The sequence below is a fragment of the Hippopotamus amphibius genome, chromosome 8 (assembly GCF_030028045.1).
Source record: "Hippopotamus amphibius kiboko isolate mHipAmp2 chromosome 8, mHipAmp2.hap2, whole genome shotgun sequence".
NCBI lineage: Eukaryota > Metazoa > Chordata > Mammalia > Artiodactyla > Hippopotamidae > Hippopotamus > Hippopotamus amphibius.
Genome location: NC_080193.1, coordinates 97,911,877 through 97,938,362, shown reverse-complemented (window position 1 = coordinate 97,938,362; position 26,486 = coordinate 97,911,877). Strand labels below are relative to the sequence as shown.

Genomic DNA, 26,486 nt, shown 5'->3' with positions numbered 1-26,486 from the left:
GAGTAAGACCCAGCCTCCCTGGGCCTCATTTTTTTCATGTGTCAAATGAAAAGTTGTACTAAATCACTGACAAGAATCTTTGGAGGTTCAAAATTCTGTTTCTCTGATGTAGAGAACAAACATGGACGTCAAGTGGGGAAAGCGGGGTGGGGTTGGGGGGGAATGAATTGGGAGATTGGGATTGCCATATATACATTACTAATAAGAAAAAAAATATCAAATTGTACACTTTAAATATGTGCAGTTTATTGTCTGTCAATTGTATCTCAATAAAAGTTCTTAAAGAAAAAAATAAAAAATAAAAAGGTATACAAACAACCTGCTTTGGTCACTTCTTGAGTCTCATACCTGTTGGACCATCATAAATTTGTTTTTCGCCTATTAAAAAAGAAAAAAAAAATTCTGTTTCTCTGCTTTTTAGTCAAAAGAAGTTTATGTCTTCATTTCTAAGATCATCATTTTTTATTTCAAAGGAAAGCATTATATTCTGAAAAATCTTATACCATTGTACAAGTCTGCTGGTCTAAAGCAAAAGTAGTTAAATCCATGGTAAATTATAGAAATAGCTTTTTTCTGTTTTGTTTTTTTTGTTTTTAAGTATTTATTGATTGATTGATTGATTGATTGGCCGTGTTGGGTTTTCATTGCTGCGGGCTTTCTCTAGTTGCAGCAAGTTGGGACTACTCTTTGTTGTGGTGCGCAGGCTTCTCATTGTGGTGGCTTCTCTTGTGGAGCACGGGCTCTAGGTGCGTGGGCTTCAGTAGTTGTGGCACGTGGGCTCAATAGTTGTGGCACACAGGATTAGCTGCTCCACTGCATGTGGGATCTTCCCGGACCAGGGATCAATCCCAGATTCTCAACCACTGAGCCACCAGGGAAGTCCTGTTTGTTTTGTTTTAATTTTTTTATTTTCTTCCTATTTGTTTCAGAAATATTTATGGATGGGAGTTGATCGTTTTTCTTTGAATTCATTTGACTATTTTAAGAATATGATTTATGCCAGATTTAAAATTTGCATATTAAGGAAATAATAATAAATCTGTTTCTAAAGATATTTTCATTAATATGTTTTGCCTCTGTTAGGTAGTGACAGATGTACCCCTCCACCATGAATGATTAATTTTGAATAATTCTAAAACACCAACTAGGGAGTCAGAATTTATTTAAAGGGCCCTAATAATATTTTCTGTTACTAAACCAATATTTGAAGAAGATAATATTTTGCTTATTAATGGGAGTAAAACACCTTTTCACTTTACATGCAGGTACTCAAAAATTGTAAAGCAGGATGTCAGTGAATTTGAATTCTGAACGTCAGTTTGAAGATGGTAACATGTTTAGTATATAAATCTTTTCCACTCAAACTACACATTTTAATTGATATTAGTAACAAATATGGATGATTTTATAAAGAGCTTCAAATTCTCTCAGATAATGTTAGGTTTCTTATTCCTAGGAGGGCATATTATTAAGCTGTTTTTAGAAGCGATTTGACAAATAGAACTGTTTTTCTTTTCACAAATGATGGATCATTTAGTTAGAAAAATAAAACTTCAATTTATTTAGCGATTATCATTTAAAATAAAACAATGCTTACAAGTAATATAATTGGCATCAACTGGTACACTTTTTCAGTTTGTTTTGTTACAATTAGGAATTTATAATAGTTGACCATAATGCTTTATTTTCTCTTCCATTTTGCTATTTTATGAAAAATCATGGTTTTTATATCGTGGCAAGAGTCTACTTGAAATTTTTTATGAATTTGCCAATATCAAAGGAAGACATTGAGGACTATATCTAGGAAGATTATCCAAGCTGTGCCCTACTTACCTTTTAGACTTAAGGTTGGTAAGCACGTTAACAACAGAATACAACTACATTCCAAGGAAAGATAAATATAAGATCCCACAGACATAGGTTAAGCCTTTTTCATCCAAGTGACTATACTAATAAATACACTAAATTGGGAATTATTTCTGAGTAATGACCCAAAGAGTGCTGATTCTTTCAACATTTTAGTCAGAATCATCTGTTGCTTTTTTTCCTTTTAATCCAAAATGTATGTTTAGATCAATGATTGACACATAGTTTTACCAAGTCACAGTGCTTCAGTGTCTTACACTATGCTCACTATTTTTCTTTTCAGCCGCCTCTGGAGACGTACAAACATACCAGATTCGCACAGCACCCACTAGCACCATTGCCCCTGGAGTTGTTATGGCGTCCTCCCCAGCACTTCCCACACAGCCCGCTGAAGAAGCAGCACGAAAGAGAGAGGTTCGCCTCATGAAGAACAGGTACTTATATTGCTGTAGGTCAGATACACCTTCATATTCTGCCAGATGTGTGTCTTTAACATCTGCTGACAATAGGATCTCTGCAGTGAGATATTTTTCTGGTAGAATTGATGGATCTTGCTAAAACTTCTTTACCTAATAAGCTGCACCAATGAGATGCCTAATGGAATTACAGGTCCATCTTTGATGATAGAGTAGTTTTATTTCAAGCAATTTCCCCATGAGAGATTTAATGCAACTTTGCTGTATTTTCACTATTGCTCCAACCAACTAACTAGGTTATTTAAAAATTGTGTCTTTTCATGAGTAGTAGTGTCAAGGTTAAGAGTCTTTTATATATATATGTGTGTATATATATATATATATATACATATATATATAAAATGTGTTAAGCTTTATTTATATTAAATGTATTTGTAATAAGGTAAATGTATGATGTCTGGTCGAAGTTTTAATGCATATTATCTTTACTCAAAAAAATAACAATTCAACACCTAAATAAAGATTCTTAAAAAATTGATTAATTCTGAGAATATCTTATTGACAAAAATCTTAAAATAGAGCTAGTCTTCAGCAATGAAAATGCTACATATCGAAAATTTATTAAATGTGGGAAAGTTATTCGCATAAGGTAAATTCATAGCTGTAAATGGCTTTGTCATAAAAAACAGAATAAAATAAGTAAGATTTTATTTACTTATATTTACCTTAGTATTTTTATTTATTTACCTTAGGATTTAAACATTTAGCTTAAGGTAGAGAAATGACCAAAGAAAAACCAAAGAAAATGAAAATAAAGATATTAAAAGTTTGAAATAGTGAAAATATTTCTCTGCTTTTCACCCCAAGTTTCTTCAAATGCTGTAATAAAGTGAAGGAAACATAGAGGTTGAACTTAGAGGATCTGGATTCAGGTCCTAGATCTACATCCCTTTTGCTGGGACTTTGGAAGAACAGAACCTAAACTTCAGTTTTCTCCTCTGTAAAACGGTATCCCACCACCCACCCAGAGGGTTGCTAGGTTGCTCTGTGGGTCAAATAAGATAACTCCTTTGAAGCACTTTGTAACTTCAGTGCTCTGTTGAAATGTCTATTTTTATGCAATTCATGTTTCAGCTCATATCAACCTCTTTCATTCCTATAATATTCCTAGATGTTATAGAATGTTAGTAAATTACACCTAGGCTATGAGAAATGGCAGAATTTTTTCCAGGTTGTTAGGAAAAGAGTTGGAAACAAACACAAATAACTTATTTTATTTGTGTTCTACCAATCTGTGATTTTCATTAAGTATATAAGTTACAATAATAAACAGAAGCATAAAAGCTGTGTTCACATTTAAGTGTATTTTAAAATATAAATTAAACTCTGTGTTTAAACTTTTCTAAATGTTTGTAAGGAAATGTGTAACCCTTTTGAAAATTAGAAGCAAGCCTGATTAGAAGTCTCAGGTAAAGGCTAGGTTATAAAGTTTAAGACAATAGCATTTTCTAAAGAAACCAGTTCTCAGCAATCAGGGAAAAAATTAATCTCTTGATGAAAACAACAGAAGGACTTCAGATTATGTCTGTGTAGTTTGGCTCTATGGAACAGAAACATTTCCCCTTATACAGGAAAGACTTAAGAACCAGCTTAATTGTAGTGGGTGAGGAGTCAGCGCTGTAGCTTCTTGTCTGCTCTGGTTTAGAGAGAGCTGCCCATTTTATGGAAAACACATTAATTCGACTGGCTATAAGGAAGCTCCCCACTGGCTCTGCTATAGTTCCCTTTTCCCTTTGTTCCCAGATTCCTGCTGCTTCTACTTTTTCAACTTCCATTCACTAGAATCTGACTTCTGTGCCCCCTATACCACTCCAATGTCTAGTATTCTATAAAAAGGTACAGATATCCTCCCATTTGGCAAATCTAGTATTCTCTTTTCATTTCATTTTACCTTTATGGGAGTATTTGACACTTTTGACTGGTCATTACCCTAAACTCTTCTTTGGCTTAATTATCTGGTTTTCTGCCTACTTTTCAAATTTTCCCTTGAAACTTTCATCCATACCTATATATTTCAGGTATCACCTATATATTGATACCACCTAATTATATATATTCTGGCTTTGACCTTTCCATTGAGATATTATTCAAGTCCCAGTATGTGCTAGACACGATACCTCGTTTCTTTATGTATTTTATTAGTTCTGCCCACAATGAGAGAGACGCTTATCTCCACTTTACAGAGGAGATATGGTTCAGAAAGAATTTAAATATTTTGCCTGAGGTCACATGTTTTAAGAAATGGGTAGAACTGAGATATGAGCCTGGCTCTGGCACCAAAGCCTGTGCACATGCTACCTCTCAGATTCCAGTACGCAACCATCATCTCCTACTCTGCCACTCAAACCGCAGCACGTGGCAGTGTGCTGGACGTATGTAACACCAAGAGACGTACATGGAATGCTTTCCTTGAATATTTATTTTGCTCAAAAATTTGAGAGAAATAAACATTTTTAAGGTAATTGAAATTCACGTCAGCAGTAGTTACTTTGGACTGTGCCCCCATATTTTGTTTCCTCCTCCATTATGGTTACTTAGATGGAAAAGTTAGAGAAGCACTCCCCTGAACATATTCACTAGGATAAATGTCCCATATGCACCTCAAACACAGCCTGTCTTCTAAAATTTGATTTAAAAAAATGGTGGTGATTCCCCAAATTCTATAACATTCAAATTGCCATTTACTCAAAAATGAAAATGTAGTAAATATTCTAAAAGAAAGTGTAGATGGTTACATTAATTTGTTGCTGCAGTAACAAAAAATAATAAAATCTCAGTGTCTAGAACAACAGAAGTTTCTTCCTCACTTATGTTACATGTTGGCAGCTACAAGTCATATGCTGTGGCTCTCCTCCACATGCTCCCAGCCAGAGAGGAGCACCTCTTTGAGGCCTGTCATTCTTGCAGCAAAGGGAAAGGGAAAGTGCTTTTTGAAGCATCTGCTTGATGGTAGTGAACATCATGTCCACTCAGGTACCATAAGCCAAAGCACAGGCTAGGACAAGCCCAACGTCATTGAAATGGGGATGTATGCACTTCCCCACAGGGAGGGAGGAGTAAAAAATTATGGAAGCAATACAGCCCACCACCTCTGTCTTATAATTTTAGAGTGCAGGAAGAATTTAATAGGTAAAAGTAATAAAGGAAAAGGTTAAGTAAGTTTGATCATCTAAAAATATAAAACCTCTGATTAGCCAAGGAAAAGGTAAAGTAGCAAAGTGAACAATAAACCAGAAACATTTAACAAAGTCAGAAGACTGATAAGTTAAGGATATGAATAAGTAATTCAAAGAAAATGAATTGGAAATGGGTAAGAAAATTGAAAATTCAAACCAATTAAAGTGTATGCTACGTAAATTAAGGTACATCCTTTCAACTGTATAAAACCAACCATTAATAAAGATGTTTTTATTGAGATGGGAAGATGTTCATAGTGTAAAAGAGCAGGTTACCAAAGAATATATATTATCCCATTTTTATATATTTGTATTACAGAAGTAAAACATGCTCATTATAAGCACATTATAAAACAAGTGAAAATATTTAATCACCACTAATTGTGCCACCCAAAATGTTAATATTCTGGAGTATAATTTTTTCCCCTAAAATATATGTGCAAGGAGAAATATATTTTTAGTATACAGTTTTTAATTTTTAATTTTGAAATAATTTTAGCTTATGGGAACAGTTATAAAAATAGTACAGAGTTCCAGATACTCTCCATCCACCTTTCTATAATTTTAGCATATTATATAACCAGGCTATATTTATCAAAACTTAAGAAATTAACATTGTCATATACTACGTCTACTAATTAATGTAGTATTTTTTATTGTGGTATAACACTAGTAACTGAACTATTCGTTTTATTTGGATTTCCTCAGTTATTCCATTTCTATTCCCTTTCTCTTCCAGAATTCAATCCAAGGTACCACATTGCATTTAGTCATTGTGGCTCCTCATCGCCTCTAATCTGTGACAGTTTTCCCCTAGTCTTTCATGGCCTTGTCACTTTTGAAGAGTAGTAGTTAAGTTTCTTTCAGAATATCCCTCACTTTGAGCCTGTGTGATGTTTTCTTATGATTAGATGAAGGTAATGGATTTGGGGGAAGAACACTACAGAGATATGGTCTGCCCTTTTTGTCACTTCCTATCAGGGAGCACATACCAGCATGACTCATTACTGGCAGTGTTAACTTCGATCACTTGGTTAAAGTGCTGTCCAAGTGTTCCTGCTACAGTTATCATTTTTCTCTTTTTACACTCTATTCCTTAGAAGCAAGTCACTAAATCCAGGCCACACTGAAAGGGAGGAGAATTAAACTCCATCTCCTTGAAAGGAGAGTATCAAAGAACTTTTGGTTATAGGTGAAAACCAACACGGTAATTGGTGTATTTTCACAGAGATACTTGGAGACTATGCAAAGATCTTATTTCTTTTTCAAGTTTTCCCCACTAATTTTAGTGTTCACAGGGGAATTTTTCCTGCAGTAATTATTACTGTGATATTTTAATGAGGATTTTCTGTTTCCCCATCCCTTCTACATTTATTAACTGGAATTCTTCTATAAAGAAAATTTGTCCCTTTCCCATGTATTTATTTATATCAGTATGGACTTACAGATATTTACTTCATTCTTTGGGCTATAACTCATTATTACTTAAGACATTAAGATTATTCCAGTTTTGGCTCTTAACAAGTTGGTTTCTATGTAAGACACCTTTAGATGGTGTCTTACTGTTCTTTAAGCAAATCTTTACTTTCTGGCACTACAAGATCATCCAGGTTCAATTTCTCATCTTGTGTTTTTCCCTGCCTTAGCCTTGAAATCAGCCATTTCTTCAGTGAGCCCTAGTTTCTTTCATTGGAAAATGGTTAGAAATAGAAATGTGCTCTTTGCTACTGAGGTTTCACAGGCCCTCTTAAAGGACATAGCTAGGAAATATATACCTGTGTGTGTACACTAGCCCGTGTGTGCACACATCTGTATTTCTCTACCTGTATGTTACTATAATAAATATGTTTGTACTAACCCCTCTGACTCTAATCTGTAACCACAAGGCTTATTTTAGCCTTCCCTTCCGGGCTTTGCTTATTTGTAACTTTGTTCTCTGACAGAAACTTGGCTTCCCATTTGTTAAACTCTAGTATCATATAAAATAGTTTCATAATCGCTAACTTGTACCCCTGTGAGAAACAAATTTACAATACAGCATTTTTGTACAGTTCTTTTTGGTTCTAGCCTTAAAGCACCAGTGAAAGCACTGTTTTCAAAGTTACTTAGCTGTTTCTTTTTTCTCCACCCTCTTCAGTGAGGTTATGTCATGTAAATGTAGTAGATTTATAGTAAAGTTAGATTTGTCAACATCTTCATTCAATTGTGGGATTTGTCGACATCCTGTGTTTTATTTTTAAATTTTCATTACTTTATTCTTTGTGCTGTATATTTCTATGGGGTTTGACAGACATATAATGTTATGTGTCTGCCACCACAGTGCCATACAGAACATTTATACCACTCTAAAAATAATCTCTTCTGATACCTCTTGGTAGTCAGCCTCTACTCCCTCCCCCAGCCCCTGGAAACTGCTGAACTGTTTTCCATCTTTTTGTTTTGTCTTTTCCAGAATCTCATACAAATATAGCATGTCACCTTTTGGATCTGGCCTCTTTGACTTAGCACAGTGCATTTAAGATTCATTGATAATGTTGCATGAATCAGTAGTTAGTTTTATCTCTGGTATTGTAGGGATGTGGCTTATTTATCTGTTCACCTTGAAGTTCATCTTTGTTGTTTCCAGTTTTGGAGGATTATAAATAAAGTTACTATAAACACATACAGGTTTTTATATGAACTTTCCAGTTCACTTGAGTAAATATCTAGGAGTGGCCTGGATGGATGGAATGGTAAGTGTGTATTTAACTTTTTATAAGAAACTGCCAAACTGTTTTCCAAAGTGGCTATACCATTTTTCATTTCCACCAGCAATGTATGAAAGTTCCAACTGCTATATATCAAATGTCATAATTTTATGTTTTACATTTAGGTCTCTGATCCCTTTTGAATTAACTTTTTTATAAGGTGTGAAATGTGTCAAGGTTCATTTTTCTGTATGGACACCTGTTTGTTCCAGCACCATTTGTTTAAAAAAACTATCCTTTCTCTGTGGAATTGCCCGTATACTTTTGTCAAAATTTAAATGACCATATTTGTATAGGTTTTTCTGGGGTGTCTAGCATGCTTCCTTGTTTTGTGTATCCTTTCACCCATGCAATCCACTAGGAGAATCTTTTCATTCTATCTAAAAATATTTAGGTACAAATTTTTGAGAAGCTTTAAGAGGCACTCTCCAAGCTAAAGATTTCTTTAAATTTTTTATTTAAAGCTCATTTGAATTTCGTATTCTACTTCAAAATATAGTAAATTTTATTTTAATATGAAAATGCTTGCCACCCTTCTGCCCCATCAATTAAAATTGTGCGCTAAACTTTTTTTAATCAACTTTCTATGGTATGTTAAAATTTTACATTAGACAGTTTCCAGGTCATTCTGTTTATTTTTTTAAATGCCTAATCTATAATATATTAAAATGTTTTTTTAATGCATTCATCTAGTGCAAGATAAATGATACAGAAATGTTGCATAATTTTTCCTGTCCTTTTTTGCTTGTAGGGAAGCAGCACGAGAATGTCGTAGAAAGAAGAAAGAATATGTGAAATGTCTAGAAAATAGAGTGGCAGTGCTTGAAAACCAAAACAAGACACTGATTGAGGAGCTAAAAGCACTTAAGGACCTTTACTGCCACAAATCAGATTAATTTGGGATTTAAATTTTCACCTATTATGGTGGAAAAAGGACTGGCTTGGCCACAACCAGAAAGACAAAATAAACATTTTATTTTCTAAACATTTCTTTTTTTCTATGCTCAAAACTGCCTGAAAGCAACTACAGAATTTCATTCATTTGTGCTTTTGCATTAAACTGTGAATGCTCCAACACCTGCCTCCACTTCTCCCCTCAAGAAATTTTCAGCACCAGGAATCATGAAGAGACTTCTGCTTTTTATCCCCCACCCTCTTCAAGAAGTAATAATTTGTTTACTTGTAAATTGATGGGGGAAATGAGGAAAAGAAAATCTTTTTTTTTTTTTTTAATGATTTCAAGGTTTGTGCTGAGCTCCTTGATTGCCTTAGGGACAGAATTACCCCAGCCTCTTGAGCTGAAGTAATGTGTGGGCCGCATGCATAAAGTAAGTAAGGTGCAATGAAGAAGTGTTGATTGCCACATTGACATGTTTTCACATTTTCATTGTGAATTATGTAAAATTGTTGAGACATAACCTCTCAAAAAAGAATCTTAGGATGGTGTTGAAGAAATTAAGAATGAATTCGGAGTGCTTTCTATGTACATTCTCTTCAATACTGCAAACTTGTCCTTGGTTCTTAAAAATATTCTGTATTAACTACAGCTCTTCCATAGGGCAGTTGTTGCTTCTTAATTCAGTTCTGTATGTGTTCAACATTTTTGAATACATTAAAAGAAGTAACCAACTGAGTGAAAAAGCATGGTATTTGATTTTAAATTAAATCAAAGTAAGTAAAAGTACAAAGCTTGTTTTAGTTTAGTACTAAATTCTTAGTAAAAAGCTCATTAATAAACCAATCCCTTGAGTTACGTAACAAGGTTTTTAAATAAATGTTTCTGTCATCGCCTTCAAAAATATTTATATTGTCAACTCATTTACTTAAAAAGGTTTCTCTAATTAAACTGTTCCCCTTTGCACTTATATCACCAACAGGAAAGCCTTTAAGATGTTAAAGCAAAGTGATATATTTGTTTATAAAATGTTATGTGTTGTAGAAAAATACTGATTTTAAATCTTTTCCATATTAACATACTTTAACAGAGAGTATCTAGTGAATTTTTTAATGAAAGAAGTTATAAGGATATAGTTCTTTAAAAGTACAGTATTAGATATGCACAAGGAAAATAATCTTCAGGCATATTTGAATGACTGCTGTACTACAATATTTGGATTGTGATTCTTGCAAAACATTTTTTTCTTGTTTTCTTCTGTTGATAAAAAAGATAGTTATGCTTTAGCTTTCCAATATGCTATATATATCCTTTGTTATTCTGTAAAGGAGCTACCTGTTTTAACTCCTGACTATAACAGTCTGTATTTGTATGTATCACACATTGTTCCCAATACTACTTTTAATTGTTAATACTCATTTTATTCACTAAGCCTGATAAATTTAAAAGTTGCCCTTTAAAAAAAAAATAAGACTAGGTGGATTTGAAAAATTGGAGATTGACATAATGTTAGATTATAATTTCTCATCAGAGAAGATATACCTTTTTAAAGAGTCTAGAATTTTAATGTTTTATACTTAGTCATGGGTTGTTTTTAAAAGTTAAGTTTGTTAATGTGTTAAAAATATGCAGATATGGGTGTTAATTATTGAGTCAATTTTGAAAACTAAGATTTTTAATATTTGTAAATGGTATATTTTGTTTGTAACAAACCGTTATCTTTTTTCAAGGATGAACAGAGTTTATGAAGGAGCATCATTCTAAGAATTGAGTGATGTAGTCTTATATTTGGACAGTTCACCAGATTCTCAAGAAGGCTTTCAAACGACTGTAAATTTGTTGTTTATCCTGCTGAGCTAATGGGGAAAGTTATAGCGTAAAAATTATTTGTATACCAGCATAGATATGTCATTTTCCAAAACTGGTTTAATAGAAATAAGCAAAGTCACAAATCTGTTCACAAACTAGAATTCTTTCTTAATAAGTCAAACTGAACATCTTAAAAGTTATAAGCTTTATAAATGAAAATTGCCTAGTATTTAGAAAGTTAAATGTTTTCAAAAGTTGAGGCTTTTTATTTAATTAGAAAGTTGGTGGTCCTCTTAGTCCCTGATAAATCAAGGCAGTCACATCCATATTAGCTGGTTGGATTTATAAATTATAAAAGACTGGGTTCTTTGTACCTTGAGGATGATTGCACTGGTTTGAAGTCAGTTACTTAATGGTGAGGTAAGAAATGTATTCTGTTGCTAAATCTGTTTAGACTCTTGGAGAGACTTGAAGATTTCAGTTTAGACAGATAGAAATTAAGCATATTTTGTGCAGACTTTTTTTTTAAGAGAATGGGTAAAAGGTGTTTTTAAGCATGCAACTTTAAGAATCTTTGTTAAGAAAACAACATAATTTTTAAAAATCTTATAGCCAAGAACATATGTGGCCACATTATGTTTTCTCTCTTCATATTGGCCAAAAGGGAATAAAAATGTCATCATAGGAATCTGTACATATGCTACTGATTTGCCTAGAAAATAGCAAGTTTGGTATTGCTCACTTTGCAAATATAGGGCCATGTGGCACTTTTATCTATAGGACAGATTAACTCTAATAAAAATGAAGTGGGAGGGGTTTATTTTTTATATATCGCTCTTATGAGTTTTCAAGCTTTGATAGTGTTTAACTGAAAAGTGGTTTAGAAAGGGCTAGATCCAATGTGTTCACATTATTAAAAAAAAATGATATCAGATGTAATTTTTAAGTTCATTCTTTTTCGAACTCAACTACCATATTGGCAACCATAATATTGTCATAGGTGCTCTGTTCATTTAGATATTCTTGGGGGGGAAATGGCATTTGTATAATATATGTGTACATATATATATACATACAGTATATAATCTGAAGCTCTGAGAGCTCTTAAGTCAGGAATGCTGAGTATTATAGTATATTGAGGTCAGATGAAATTTTACATTTTTGTGTGTTCTATTGCATCCCTTTTGGTAGTTTCTTGGACTGCATTACTCCAGCACTCATGGTTGATTTTTTTATCTCCTGTATTTTCTTCTGTGTTGTTTTTTTGTTTTTATTGTTACTTTTCTTTGGCTTAATACTTTTAAATATGTTACTAGTCACTTGAACCATCACCCCCCTGGCCCCCCAAAAAAGTATTTGGTTTTTATGCTTTGTCTCTGGCAGCTATAACAGTGGTAAGAACATTTTGAAGATAGCTTCTAAAAGGTACCACTGATTTTTCAAAAATCATCCTGGGGGAAAATTTTTGGTGTTTTCATTTGAGCAGGGATTTTTGTCAGAAAATGTATTTTGATGGTAAATCTGCAGCAGTGCTAGTATCTGAAAGCACAATACCAGTCAGGCAGGCTGTCCGATCAGAAGTCATCTGGCTGAAGTTTATCTCTGTCTCTCAGGCCTATTCCCTGATCCTTTTGACCATTTGGGGTGACATGTGGAATCATACAAAGGCTTAGGAAGAAACAAGTTTGTTTAAACCAGGATGCTTTTACTTACTTTAAGTGACTTCAATCTAGATTTCATTTTTAATGTTTTTAGTTCTATGATCAGCTACAGTCAGCTATCAGCATAAATTGGTCTCTTTATTTTGAAGATCAGAAGGCTGTTTCATTTTGCAGGATTAAATAAGGCTAATATCTTAAAGTTAAGATTTTGAATTAAGTGGGTTTTAGAGACAATTGTTACACACCTTTTCAGTTTTTTCAAGAGGCTTCATTCGTTGCCTTTTTTTGTAACCCTGAAAACTGTTGGTATATTGTTTCCCATTGACTTAATACAAAAGTTGTATATTTATTTGGATTATTTTTACATTATATTCTTTGTAAATGTTTGGTGTAACTTGCACTTTTAAAAATGACCCTGTTTGGGTATTAGCAAACTTGAGAAATTCCCTCATCAATTAATTGTCATGTGACTTTTTATGTCTTTCTCCTGTCTTCAAATCATGTGGCTTTTTTTTAATGGAAGCTTTTCATTGATTAAAATATTTTAATACCTAAAGGCTAGCCTTATAAACAGCTGTTAAAGAAAAATATGAGGAAATTAGATTAGACTAGCCCAATTAGTTAAAAGATGGGTTCAAGCCCTATCTTATTCTCTTTCATCATGGATAAAGATAGAAGGAAAAGCAACTCAAGTGAATAAATATTTCTAATTTTAAATAAGACTGTCCTTATCCCAATATTAATACTGTCTGTAGGATTCCAAGATATCCTTGAATTTGTCCAGAACAGTAAAAGACTTTTCAAGGCAATTGATTATTGTTATCATGGAGAACACATGTAATAATTTGATTAAATTTTTTCACTTTAAATTGTCTTTGTTAACATCAAAAAAATACTGCCTAAATTTGGCTGATTTCAGATGAGGAGGGGAAAAGTGAGGTGTGCTTAGTAAGCCTGTAGGTGAAGAATTGTGGGATAAATTTGTTTGCTCAGTTGTACAAAGCACAACTAGAACTTTTTGTTGGATGGCTTACATACATCTTGAATATTTTTAATGTTGATATGTTGACTTTTTTAAGTTGACTGCACAGTCACTGTATGTACTTGGAACTGGTTTCCTTGACTTTCTAGAATCAATGGCTAAGAGAGGCACTAATCCCTGAGGGGTCGAACATATCATGAAGCTGAGTCAGTATGGAAGAATTTCAAATAAATCAAACAGGGTGCTGAAGTTCCATCTGTCTCATCTGCTTATGATAGGTTCTTATTGATTAGTGAATGTAGCTTAAGCCTTTGTATGTGTCCTCAGGGGGCAGACAAACTTTAAGAGGGACCAGATAACATTTGAACGGAGGGATTATATTTCAGGTGTTTTAGCTTGAAATTTATTTTTTAAAAAAATAAAAATAGAAAAAAAAAAAAGAACAAAGCCTGTGAAGCAATTTGATATTATAAACAGGCTGAGTTGTTTAGCACAGAGAGAAAATATTGACCTGTCTGCATTCTGGTACTGTGTATACAGGTCCTAGCTGGGGAAAACACAATACATTTTGAGTTATTCTCACCAGCAAGTAAAAGGAAAATGAACAATCTTAAGGAAATGTCTTTGAAAGGGTCAAAGAGTAGGAAATTCAAATTTTACCCACTTTATGCAGGCATTATTTAATAATTGCCTACAGAAGTATGGCATTTCTACGCCTGTCTGAGGAGCATCTCAGAGGTGTGAGAGTAAATCTAAGCTAGCTTAAAAATTAGTAGGGAAGGAAGAAAATCCCTGCAGGTAATGATCTTACGTTAGTTGGCCAAGTAAAATGATCTACCATTGTGTTTGGGAGGTTTTATTTTCTTATGTTTTTAAAATTGAATTGGTATATGCTTTATAGGCATTGTATTTTTATCTGGGTGCCACTCCAATTTGTGTATGTAATAAAATTATTTATATTAAAAGTGGGAAATAATTTGTCAACATTTTTCTGTGAGTATAGATTAGGATGGCGAAGAAGAGTGCTAGTTCGCAGTTTTCCATGTAAAGTTCCCTACTGATTTGTTTTGTCAGTTGTCATCCCTGCCCAGAAAAAGAATTATTTCTAACCTAGCTGAATCACTTGAAACTTTAGAAACAAAATAATCAGGGAAGTTTCTAGAGAGAAAGGTTTTTGGTTTTGGGGCGGCGGGGGGGGGGGGGGGTGTTGGTTTTTGTTCGGTTTTTGTTTTGTTTTTTTGGTTTTTGCTTGAGGATTGGGGTAAAGAATACCTCCCCCCAAAACTATCAGCACAAAACAGGGTATTGATTTTTTTAACTCTGATGTTGCTATTGGAGTTGAATACTAAATAAGTAATTATAGTGAGGGAAATACATTTCTAATAAAATTCCCTACATTCTAGAAACATCCCTGTTTTAATTTTTTTACCTAAATCTTTTTGTGCTTTATCTGTGTAAAGAGAAAAAATGTACTGAGTTATAATGCATTTTATTAACACTATGTACATATTAGCTACTTTGTGTTCAGAATGGTAGCAATTGCTTTGTATATTAAAGTGATCCTTGTGAATTTGTGAAATATTGTCATAAAGTGCTTTTTCTTACTGTAATCTTTGTGGTATCAACTGTCATAATGCCCTTTTTACACAAACATTTATGTGCAGTCACATAAACATGCTTTTAAAAACTCTGTAAGTCTCTTTTTTGGGATGGGATCTCTACAGTGTGGTTTTTGCTAGTTGTGACAAGCTGTATTTTCTGGACTTGGCTTATTTTGTTAAAGGGCAAAAGTTATGCTAGAATGTATCACAAGCTTGTGTTGCACAGCAACAGAAAACTAACTCAAGCTCGAGCAACAAGAGCATATCTTTAGTTACTTAAATTTACTGTATTCCTAGTTTTTAGCACAAAATTTTTTTCATTAAGATTAAACAGTGCCTGTTTGAAGATGGGGAGATGTTACTGCTCTTTTCAGACAACCAAGGGGAAACATATGGCCAGCTCTCTCTAATGTCATAAAATGCATGTTTGCATTGGAAGAATGATAAGAATAGATGACTTCCTGGGTCCCCTTGTAATTCTAAAGTCCTGTGATTATAAAAAATGGAAGGAAAGGGGAGGAGTTGTGGTTAATCTGCTCTTTGTTTAAAGCACAAGAATAAAAGATTCTCTCTTGTACTATTGATTCAATTTCTGAAAATAAGCAGTTGTCTTTTAAAGGACTTTTTTTTAATTGCCATGTTGTTTATTAAGCCTGTTATATCCACCATTGTATTGAAGGAATTACATTTTTTTTCTTCTATAAAAAGTGACCACGTAATTTATTGTATAAGCAGACATTTTTGAGAGTGAAAGGGTGAGGTGTAAACCAGGATTGTGCTGAGCAAATCGGGACCTACAGTGACCCACCTTGTAAGCTGTGTTCAGGTGCTTGGACCTCCAGTAAAAGCACAGAGTGCCTTTCTTCTCTCCATCCTTTGCTGTCACTTGCTCATTTCACAAATATGTACTTGTTGAGAACACACTTCTGGGCACTGAAAAGTTCCTGTCCTCAAGAAGCTCTAAGAAAGACACACAGTCAAGGAAACAATTCCAGTAACACGTTTATAGGATTTTAGCCCTGAACTCCAGACTCAACATTTGTCATCTCTATTCTGATTATAAAACATAGGTCCAAACTGAACGTTTAATTTCTCCTCTAAATCTGTTCTTCCTTCAGCTGGTTCTTCTCCATCTTGTAGATGATGCCATTATCCACTAAACTGGCAAAAACCCAGAAAAGCACTGCCTTAATCAGTATTATCCTTTGTCTCACTGCTTTTAATCTCTGCACAACTTTCTTAAGCACAGTGACCAAACTGGGGCTTAGGATTCTAATTGAGGGCCTTACAAGTGAAGAGGAAAGGTAATTTCCAGGAGTTTGAATGCAATTTTTGTTCTTGATTGAGGTGCAATTCACATAACAAAATTTATCATTTTAAAGTGATTAAGTGGCATTTAGTGCATTCATAGTGCATTACCATGACCTATATCTAGTTCCAAAACATTTTCATCGCCACAAAATGAAACGCTGTGCTCAGTAAAGAGTCACTCTCGATTCTCTCCTTTCAGCCCCTGGCAACCACCAATCTTTCTGTAGATTTACCTTCTGGATATTTCACATAATTATATCACGTGACATTTTGTGTCTGGCTTCTTTTAGTTAGTGTACTGTTTTTGAGGTTCCTCCACACTAGCATTTATCAGTACTTCATTCCTTTTTATGGCTGAGTAATATTCCAGTGTATGTATATGATAGTTTATCTGTTGTACATTTCAATTATTTCCACTTTTGGACTATTGTAAATAATGCTTCTATGAACATTAATGTGCAAGTTTTTTGTTTGAGTCCCTGTTTTCAATTCTTTGGGGTATATATCTAGGTGTGGAATTGATGAGTCATATGATAATTCTATGTTTAACTCTTTGAGGAACTGCCAGACTGCCTCAGTGGCTGCACCATTTTACATTCCCACCAGTGACGTACAAGTGTTCCAATTTCTCTGCATCCTGGCCAACACTTGTTATTTTGCTTTAAAAAAAAAAATATAGTAAAGCCATCCTCATGGATGTGAAGTGGTATCTCACTGGGATTTTGATTTGTAATTCCTTAATGACACGATATTGAGCATTTTTTCATGTGTTTGTTTGCCATTTGTGTATCTTCTTTGGAGAAATGTCCAAGTTCATTGCTCAGTTTTTAATGTTTTTTTGTTGTTTTTATGAGTTCCTTATATATTCTGGATACTAGACCCTTATCAGATAATATGATTTGAAATATTTTCTCCCAGTCAGTTTTCTTTTCACTTTCTTGATAATGTCCTCATTCTTATTTTTTAACTTAGTTTTTTAAAGTAATATGTGTATTTGGAAAAAACTAAACAGTACAAATGGGTGGGTTTGTATATCCTTTTAGTGACAATCTGTGCATATACACACAAATGTAAATGTCTTTTCTCTCCTCCCTCTCCCTTTCTTAATATAAATGGTGCTTTTTTTCATTGAATGTGTCTTGGCAATAGTTGTATTTCACTATATGTATATCTACCTCGGTCTAACAGATATGAAGTATTCCACTGTATAGATGTAGCATAGTTTATTTAACCAGTACCCTCTTTTGTGGACATTTAGGTTGTTTGAAACTATTGACTGTTAAGATATATATGTTAGTATAGATACATACAGGTTATAGGAGATACTGAAAAGTGGAAACTGTTCTTTATTAAATATGGTTTTCTTCATATTTGGAGGTGGTTTCCTAAGCAGTATTAAGAATCCACTAAATTAATAAAAATGTCATGTTGGTTAGTATTTTTTATGTCAAACTTCACAGTCTCTCTCTTCACATACATATTACATGAAGAAAATTTAGAAGTAGCAGAACCAGCCTTACACAAGGTTATAAAGTATGTAGTCCTTCCTTTTCTCACCTCTGTTATACTGTTTTCCCTTCTAACATCCTGAGAAACAGTTGTTCTCAGCTAGGAAAGAATTTTTCAGTATGCCATCTTTTCTAGTGTTAAATTTTAACCCTTCTCTGGTTGTAGAAAGAAAAGCATAACATGATTTTAGAGCAGAAACTTCTGAGCTAATAAATCCTCAATTTTTAAAGTGACAAAAAAAAAAAATACCCTGAGGACTGCCCTGTTTTTCCTGCAGTTCATAGCAATGATAAGAGAACCCAAGTCTCCAGTCTCCCAAAACAGGGAAATATCCTCACTGTAATCTGGCCTCATTCTTGTTAAAGAACTTGAAAATGCTACTTCTGTCTTGGCAGAGGTTCTGAGGAGCAGTAAAATTATGACTTTTTCTGACACTAAAATAAACAACACGTCTATTTCACCAACTATATCTAGGACCTCTTACCAATACTGGTACATTAAAAAGTGATTTTTAAAAGTATCTTAAATTGTTGGCATTCCCCAGGGGTCTAGTGGTTTAAGACTGCATTTTCATTGCCGAGGGCATGGGTTCCATCCCTGGTCGGGGAACTAAGATCCCACAAGCTGAGTGGTGTGGCCAGAGGTATTTTCAAAATTAAAGTGCTTGAATTTTTTTTAAAGTACCTTAAATTGTTATTTTTGTTTCTTGATTTAAAAAATGACTGAAAATGCTTCTATCAACCACCATAAACTAAAAGCATTGAGATTAAACAGAAATGATGTTGGAGGTGAATCTTTTATATAAGTTCATGACAGTTTTGTTATTGGGAATATGCTTTACATTTTGACATCCCTGAGAATAGCCAATTTAATAAGGTAACTGATCTGTAAAGGAATTTGTACTTCTCATGAATATATGTTTATTGAACTCCCTTTATGAAGAGAACACTGTTAACACTTGAAATATAAATACGAGGTATAGTTCTTGTCTTATTGGAGCATAAACTGTATTTGGTAAGATGAAACATTTCAGACAATGTTACTTTGCCCTCAGTTTTCAGTCTAGTGTTCAGTTCATTTAGATAAAGTATTTTGATCGATTATAATTCTGATCTTTTAGTATCAAAGAATAAATGTACCTCTAGGAGCTCTTTGGAGATGGTACCATGGCTTTAGATGGTTCTGTCATGAACTAAAGCAAGATAACCTTAAGAGGTAACTGCTTAGAAAACAACCGCATGCTTTATAGTTTAGTTATAAGAACCTGATGTGTATTTTAACTTCGCATCTTGGCAGTGGTATTTGATTTTAACTGGGAAAAAAGTTACTGATACCCACTGGCTACGTTAAATGCATAACAGTTCAAAGAAACAGGAATGTGAGAATCAAGACAGTACAGTAGCTCTAGAGGAGACTAGATTTCCGTCCTTAAGGACAAAACAAGCAACTTAAAATGCACATTTATGGGATCAATTAATCCTTGTTTCATAAGTAAAAAATGCCACAACTTTGTTGACATTTATAGTGGACAATGCAGCACAGTATCCAGATATGTTCGCACCTCCCCCCCAGCCCCCACCCCCATCCCTGAAGCGCTCATGTCCCAGCTTCTGGGAATGTTGGTGGCTGGCGGCTCTCAACTGTCTCTCAGGTATTGTCTTCGCCCCAAGGTTAAGCCTTGACTGACTTAACCTTGGGGCGAAGACAATACCTGGATCCAATGACTGACTACACAAAGATATAAGTCTCACCCCCTTGCCTTGATACCCAGCTTCCAGCCACCTCAGCTCTGAATTCCACTGAGGACTTTCCTGACTGCATCCCAACCCAATTTCTTCCTCTTTCCCAATCCTGCTACTTTTACTCCCTCAGAGGTGTTGCTCTTGAAAGCATCCTCATTTAAACTTTCTACACCTTAACCTTCACTTTTGAGTCTATTTCCTTAGGGTACTGGACCTGTGACCACATTCTGAACAGAAAGCCAAAAAAAGTCACTTGATTTTCACTTAAACAACCAAGCTATTCCTTTTTTTCTATATGTAGGACAAGGGGAAAGAATTATTTTCAACCTTTTCTGATTCTTAATGTTTTATGAAAATGTAAAAGAACCCAATCACTGCTTACTTCACTTGGAAGAGCATCCAGGCTCTCCACCCACCTCATCCACACTGAAAGGCATTCTAATACCTCTCTCCGAAGTTAGGGACATTATACAGATCTACCGGTTTGCAAGGCAGAAATAGAGACACAGATGTAGAGAACAAACATATGGACACCACGGGGGAAAGCAGGGTGGGGGGGAGAGTTGGGGTGGGATGAACCGGGAGATTGGGATTCCCATATATATATTACTATTAAGAAAAAAAAATCAAATTGTACACTTTAAATATATGCAATTTATAACGTCAATTATATTTCAATAAAAGTTCTTAAAGGGACGTTTGAACTCAAATTAATATATTCATTTCTAATAACATACCTAGATGGGATTAGCCTTTCATTATAGTGTTGTTGATATTGCAGGGCTTTAGTTTAACTTGTTTTAAAAGACCTCCATGCCCCTGGTGCAATACAGCATTTTATGAATTTGGTAAGCTGTGGATGGATATTTCTATTTCATGTGCATTTATCAGAATTGTGTTGAACTGGTACATCACAATGCTCAGAACTTTACATTCACCTTTATTAAAGTAAAACCTCTATTTAAAATATGTGTAGAAAACAATGTATCTGGTGTTTCCACATCCAAAATACTCATTAAAAAGTTAAGAGGGAGGAGGTCTTATTTCTCATGTTTTATGAAGGAAATCTATCTCTAGTATCAAATACCATACTGAGATTATAATATTCTCGAGATCTAAATCTGTTTAAGCTGTTGTTTAAGCTTTTACATTATGAAAAAAAGGAAGGGGTATGTGTGTGACTTCATAAAGTCTATCAAAGATAATCATAAAACAATGTAGCAATCAATTAACCCAGAGATCAATACCCTCTAAATGTATCTTTTTCATTCAACAAATATTTGGTTAGGATACACTAGATACTGAGGAGGCAGAAGCATTCCTGGCCCTCAAGAAGCTCACAGTCTTCTGGGGAGCACAGACAGTGAATAAGCAATTACGAGTACAGCACAGGAGGAGCTTACACTTGGGGAGCTCACCTCGCATGGACGGATGAGGTTTAAAACTTTTTTTCACTGTCATCCTATGCATTATAAGGAGGCAGGGAAAGCCTAGGAAAGAAATACAACAACATTTGAGAAAGGGTAAAGCTGAAGGGAGAAACTAAAGTTTTTGATTTGAAGAAGATAACCTATTCCCAGCACAAAGAGGTCCAAGATTTTAGGTGCTATCAAAAAGTAACTACAATTTTACTTTTACTTACTCCTTTGTTTATATAGCTAAATCTGAAATTATGTCAAAAAGCATATGAGACCTCAGAAAACTCACATCCTAATCTCAAATAACCAAAAGTATTTAAGACCTAAATGCAGCAGACAAAAGATTTCAAGAGTATTAACAGCTCAGGGAATATACATTAAATCTCTTGTTTTTTACTCAAAAAATTAGAAAACTGGGCTAAACGTATGTCTTACAATGTGTTTTAAGTGATTTGCATGATCCAGCCTCACCAAAACAAGCTCACTGCTTTGAAGATGCCTTTATATCAACCCTTCATCACAGCATCCGTGAAAACTGTTTATTGAGGGAGCAGGATGGGATACAGAAACAACATAAACCACCATCGCACACTTTCCTTTAATGTTAATTGAATTTCAGAGTGAGTAAAATATAACTAAAAAGTCACAGCAATGGGACAAGCACTGCTTTGTTTTAAAACTGCATGTTTGCTTTGTCTTTTGAGAGCCTTTGGTTAGACTTTTTGTACAGTAAGCCATTTCATTACATATGGTTATATTCCCAGTCTAAGACGTTAATTGACACACGCAGTGACAACATTCTTATAAACTATAGCCAACTATAAGTCCTCTCTCAGGCTTCTCCTCTGTGCTTTGTAAATACGTACATCTTTTTCAGGATCATAGTGAACCTTACTCACAGTAAACTGCCTCTCCAGCATCGCTAAGAAGTTGTGATCCCGTTCATAGCGAATTCGGCAAGCTAAAAGAATCACAGAGTGGTTGCTACAGAGATGTTCCAATGTTTGAAGAAGATCTGTGAAAGTTTCTTCTAAATATATGATATCAGCTCCAAGTATCAGGTCAAATTCTCCAGGTGAAAAACTCCCCAACGTCTGTCCCCAAGTCAGCTCCTTAACCACAGCTTTGGGCTGGATATGGGGAGGTAAGTTGGCTTGCACGTTTGATTTAAGAAACTCTAATGCTACTTTTCGATCCGTGATAGTCACATGAGCACCTAGAACGTGGGACAGAAAGTAATGCGCACATCAGTACAACTGACAGAAGAGGGATCAAGTTAAACAGCAGCGTGAGTGTCTACATATTCCACCTGATAGACACAGTGTCACGCCCTTCATGGAGAGCTGTGAGACAGCAGAACGGGGGCCAGCATCCTTCTCTACTGCCTGCAGGTAAAAGCGGAACTTCGGTTTGCCTTGATGACACACTTGCTGTTTGCTGAAGTCATGCCTAGTAAACCCAGAGTCCCCAAGGGACAAGTCAGCTGATGCTTCTGAATTCTGCAGACAGAAGTGGCCCACCCTCCGCCGGTATCTACCATTATACTTCACTCATTAGGTCACTCTCTTCCCGTCAGGAGTCCTCGAGGTAACATGGAATCCAAAGGTGAAAAATCTGGGAGCAAGCAATTATGAAGATGATAAGATACCATAAACAGGCAAAGGGTCCTTTCTGGGGCTAAAACTTTGAAAGAATCTAGGGAAAGATTAATTGGCTAAGAAATATCAGTCTACCTCTCCTTACGCTGTCATGGAGCAATCTATATGTATTCATGTAATTATATATAATCATTGAAAAATGGTAAAGTTACAAATTACTAGACTGTGTTAAAGTACCGTAGGTTAAAACGTGAGATGATGTTCTCTACGTGTAAGTTTCTACATGCAATGTGTAAAATGAGTAAGGCAATATTTTATTAATCTGTTTCTTGTGGGTTGTTTACCATGAACTAAGAGAGCCAAGTTTCTGAACCCATATGGCTGAGAGGAGTCTGAACTGGCAGCTACCCTTCAGGAGAAGCAACTGCATAAGGTCAGCCCTGAAACACCTCATCCACATTGTATTAACACTATAATACCTGTAATCCTGCTTGGTTTTGACCCCGTAAATTCTGAAATTTAAAAATTATGTTTCCTTCTTTCATAAGATTTCTCATCTGCGTGCTTCAGTCGGCAGTGTTCATGGGTGATCACCCAGAGGGCCCCAGACCAGCTGCTGGAAGCCATTTCAGCAGCAGCTTATACTGAATGTTTCTTATGTTGACATGTAACTTTAGGACAGTATGTAATTCAAGTTGACATTTGACTCAGTCCCAAGTGTGATACTGTGAAAATATGCAAGTTGTTAGATGCATGCACCTGCCACTTTGACCATTTGTTGCTAGACAGAGTGCTGCCCAATGAGCAGAGTTCAGGGATACTTTTCATCTCTCCTGATAACAGAAATCAGACAGCCTATTCCTGGTTTGACTTAGAACTTTACCTCTGGATTTCCTAACAGTCCACAGAGCACTCTGCCGGCAATACTGGAGTGATCTGGTCTTTTGCATGTCACCTCAGTGTTCATGTTAACAGCTCTTAGAGGTAGACCCCCTCTAATGCCTGTCTCAGGGATTTCTAAGGCTACTTCTAACCTGCCAGGTTAGAAAGAATTTCAGTTGGATCTCAATGTCAGTTGACCCTTCCCCATAACATCCGTCAATTCTACAGATATCCATGTGCCTGCCATCAGCCATGGGAGAAAAACCCCTACCCTATTAGAACTTACATTCAAGTGAGGAGACAGGCAGCAAGAGGTGTTTTTAAAAGTATGTTGGCTGGAGATAACACCAAGGAAAAAAATAAAGCAGGAAAGAGAGACATAAAATGTTAGGAAGTAAGAGAGTTGGGTAGACAGGGACAGCCTCCCTGAGAAGGTGACTTGGGTGAGGGAATAACCGAATGCATTTCAGGGGGAAGAACATTCCTAGCAGGTAGAAGAACAAGTGCAAAGCCCTACAGGGCAGGCGAGGAGGAGGCTAGAGTGGCTAGAAGGAGGGATAAAGCAGGAGGAGACAAGGTTAGAGAAATAACAGGTTGAAGAACTAACCAGAGGGAGGCAGACCAGGTGGGGCTTCACGGGTCATGTTCCAAAAAGGCTCTGGCTTTTTCTGAGTGAGATGGGAAGCCACTGGAGGGTGCTGAGCAAAAGTGCTAGTGATTGGACTTAGGTTTGAACAGAATTCCCAGCAGTGGGGCAAGGCCAGAAGCAAGGAGCCCTGTGAGGAGGCCACCACAGTGATGCGGGTGGAGGAGCTGCAGGCTCCCTCCTTGTGGTCACTGCTCCCAGACTCCCACCACAGGCCGAGTCTCGAACACAGCCCACCCGGCAGTAACCACTCCCCTGACTCTCTGGGAATCACTCCCTCACTGATTACACGATTTTTATCACCCAAATGCTCAGCTCACAGAGTATTAGCATTTTGCCTGTGGTTTTGTTCTGGGAGTTTTTGCTTATTTATTTGGGTGAAGGGTACAGAGGATGTCTTAAGTTTCTTTTAATCTATTGGTCTCCTTTATTTTTTTTTTCTCCCGCGATTTAGGGACGAGACAAGTCATCTGTCCTGTAGTTTCCCACAATCTAGATTTGGCTGATTATGCCACTGGTGTAGCTGGACATGTTCCTCTGCGCTCTGCATCTCCTGTAAGTTTGTTGGAGTCTGACTTTTTGAACAAGAGTATTTCAGAGGTGGCGGTGGTGTTCTTCAAGAGGATATAATATCTGGTAGGCTCTCTTTTCGTGATTTGAGCAACCACAAACAATCAATGCCCAGATCCTTCGTTTATTAGATTCCTTGAGCATTTCTTTGTTGAGAAAGCTTCTTTCAATTACTATTTGGTTATTCATTTTGTAGGGGAATTGTTTCAATAGGAAAGGCAGGGTCAATTTTGCTCCTAGCTCCTCTTTTATAAACTAGATTTCAAACAGCTGGTTTCTAAGTATCCTCCAAAGATGACAGGTTGGGTTTATTTTGTTGTTGTTGTGTTATGAAGTCAGGCATTAAACATACCTGGTGTATTTAAACCTACGCCGTCATCGTTATCAGTGTTCACACTGGCTATCTTTTGCCAATGGACTTTTGACACAACCCCAGTCATCCTTGATAGCTTCCTTGCTATCTGGTATGACCAGATATTCCAGGGTCAACTTACACATTTACTGCTAAAGAACTACAGTCAGCCACTTATTAAGTTTTATTCTTTACTTTTTGGATGGGAGAAATAACAGCAAGTTTGTATGCTAATGGAATTGATCAGGTAGAAAGAGGGAAAGTGATAATGCAGGAAGGAGAACCACTAGATCAACATCCTTGACCAGGCGGAGGGGGCTGGCCCCGGGCAGGACAGACAGTCCCTCTACACGTGGCTTCAGGAGCAAAGGCAGACCGTGGGTCCGGACGCAGCGGGGTTAGAAGCAGTGCTGGGACATTATAAAAGTTCCCTCCCGACTGCTTCAGTCTTCTCAGTAAAATAAGAATAAATGTCATCAGCTCAGAGTGAAAGCAGAGGAAGGAGGGCGGAGGTCAGCAGAGGGGGAGCAGAGCTGGACTCCTTGGCAGCACAAAGAGCCCCCCAGAGGGTCCTGACCAGGAATTTAAAATGAGACCCAGCTGCAGTCTGTTTCCTCCAGCTACACTCAGCTGCCCGGGTGCAGGCCTGGAACAAGCGGGGAGCTGCACTTAACCTTGTTTTGAGCCCAGTGAAGAGGATGAAGCAAGGAAGTGCAGGGTATTGATGGTGCGTGAAGATGGTAATGAAATGACTGCCCATGAGATCCATGCTGGGTAAAGAGGGAGATGAGACAATATTCAGTTCATGAAAAACTAATAGAAACTGACCCAATAGGACAACATAGCCTGCTGGCACTTCCTTGGTAATGGAAAAAGAACATGTAAACATGTGTCATTACTTTTAGTCTTTAGTTTTATAAGCAATGCCTTAATTTATTCAAACACTGGAGCACAGAGTGTGTGCTAAAGATACAGAGATGGGTAAGAAAGTCCTTGCCCTCTAGGAACTGAGCGTCTCATGAGAGAGAGACACACAGACACGTAACTATGATGCAATATGGGGAGTGAAATACAGGGACACGGGAGTACCAGGAAAATATGTGGTCACAGAGGAAACATTCTTCAAGAGGAGCAGCAGGCAGAGAAAGCTTTCAGAAGGAAAGGAAATCGAAGCTTACACTTGAAAGATGTGGCATTAACCAGAGGAAAGAGGTGAAGAGGGGCATTCAAGGCAGAAGGCACAGG

The 26,486-nt window shown here is 36.0% G+C and overlaps 2 protein-coding genes across 21 annotated transcripts in view; one reads left to right on the top strand and one right to left on the bottom strand.

Moving 5' to 3' along the window:
• Positions 1–15,302, top strand: part of CREB1 (cAMP responsive element binding protein 1) — a 55,717-nt gene extending 40,415 nt beyond the window's left edge. For 6 of the 9 annotated variants that reach the window (XM_057744790.1, XM_057744791.1, XM_057744792.1 and 3 more), the window contains 2 exons: positions 2,150–2,300; positions 9,017–15,302. In XM_057744790.1, coding sequence (XP_057600773.1) covers positions 2,150–2,300; positions 9,017–9,161 — 296 coding nt within the window. In that variant the 3' untranslated portion in view covers positions 9,162–15,302. Of the gene's footprint in view, positions 1–1,265; positions 1,329–2,149; positions 2,301–9,016 lie in introns of all 9 variants that reach the window. The other 3 variants (XR_009055050.1, XR_009055049.1, XM_057744793.1) reach the window with 3 other exon arrangements.
• Positions 1–26,486, bottom strand: part of METTL21A (methyltransferase 21A, HSPA lysine) — a 62,972-nt gene that overhangs the window by 29,338 nt on the left and 7,148 nt on the right. For 3 of the 12 annotated variants that reach the window (XM_057744796.1, XM_057744795.1, XM_057744797.1), the window contains exon 4: positions 20,794–22,409. The exons of 1 other annotated variant lie outside the window; for it this stretch is intronic. In XM_057744796.1, the coding sequence (XP_057600779.1) occupies positions 22,012–22,409 (398 nt within the window). In that variant the 3' untranslated portion in view covers positions 20,794–22,011. Of the gene's footprint in view, positions 1–16,021; positions 16,174–20,793; positions 22,410–22,728; positions 22,808–26,486 lie in introns of those variants that run through there. 8 more of the 12 variants (XM_057744799.1, XM_057744798.1, XM_057744800.1 and 5 more) reach the window with 7 other exon arrangements.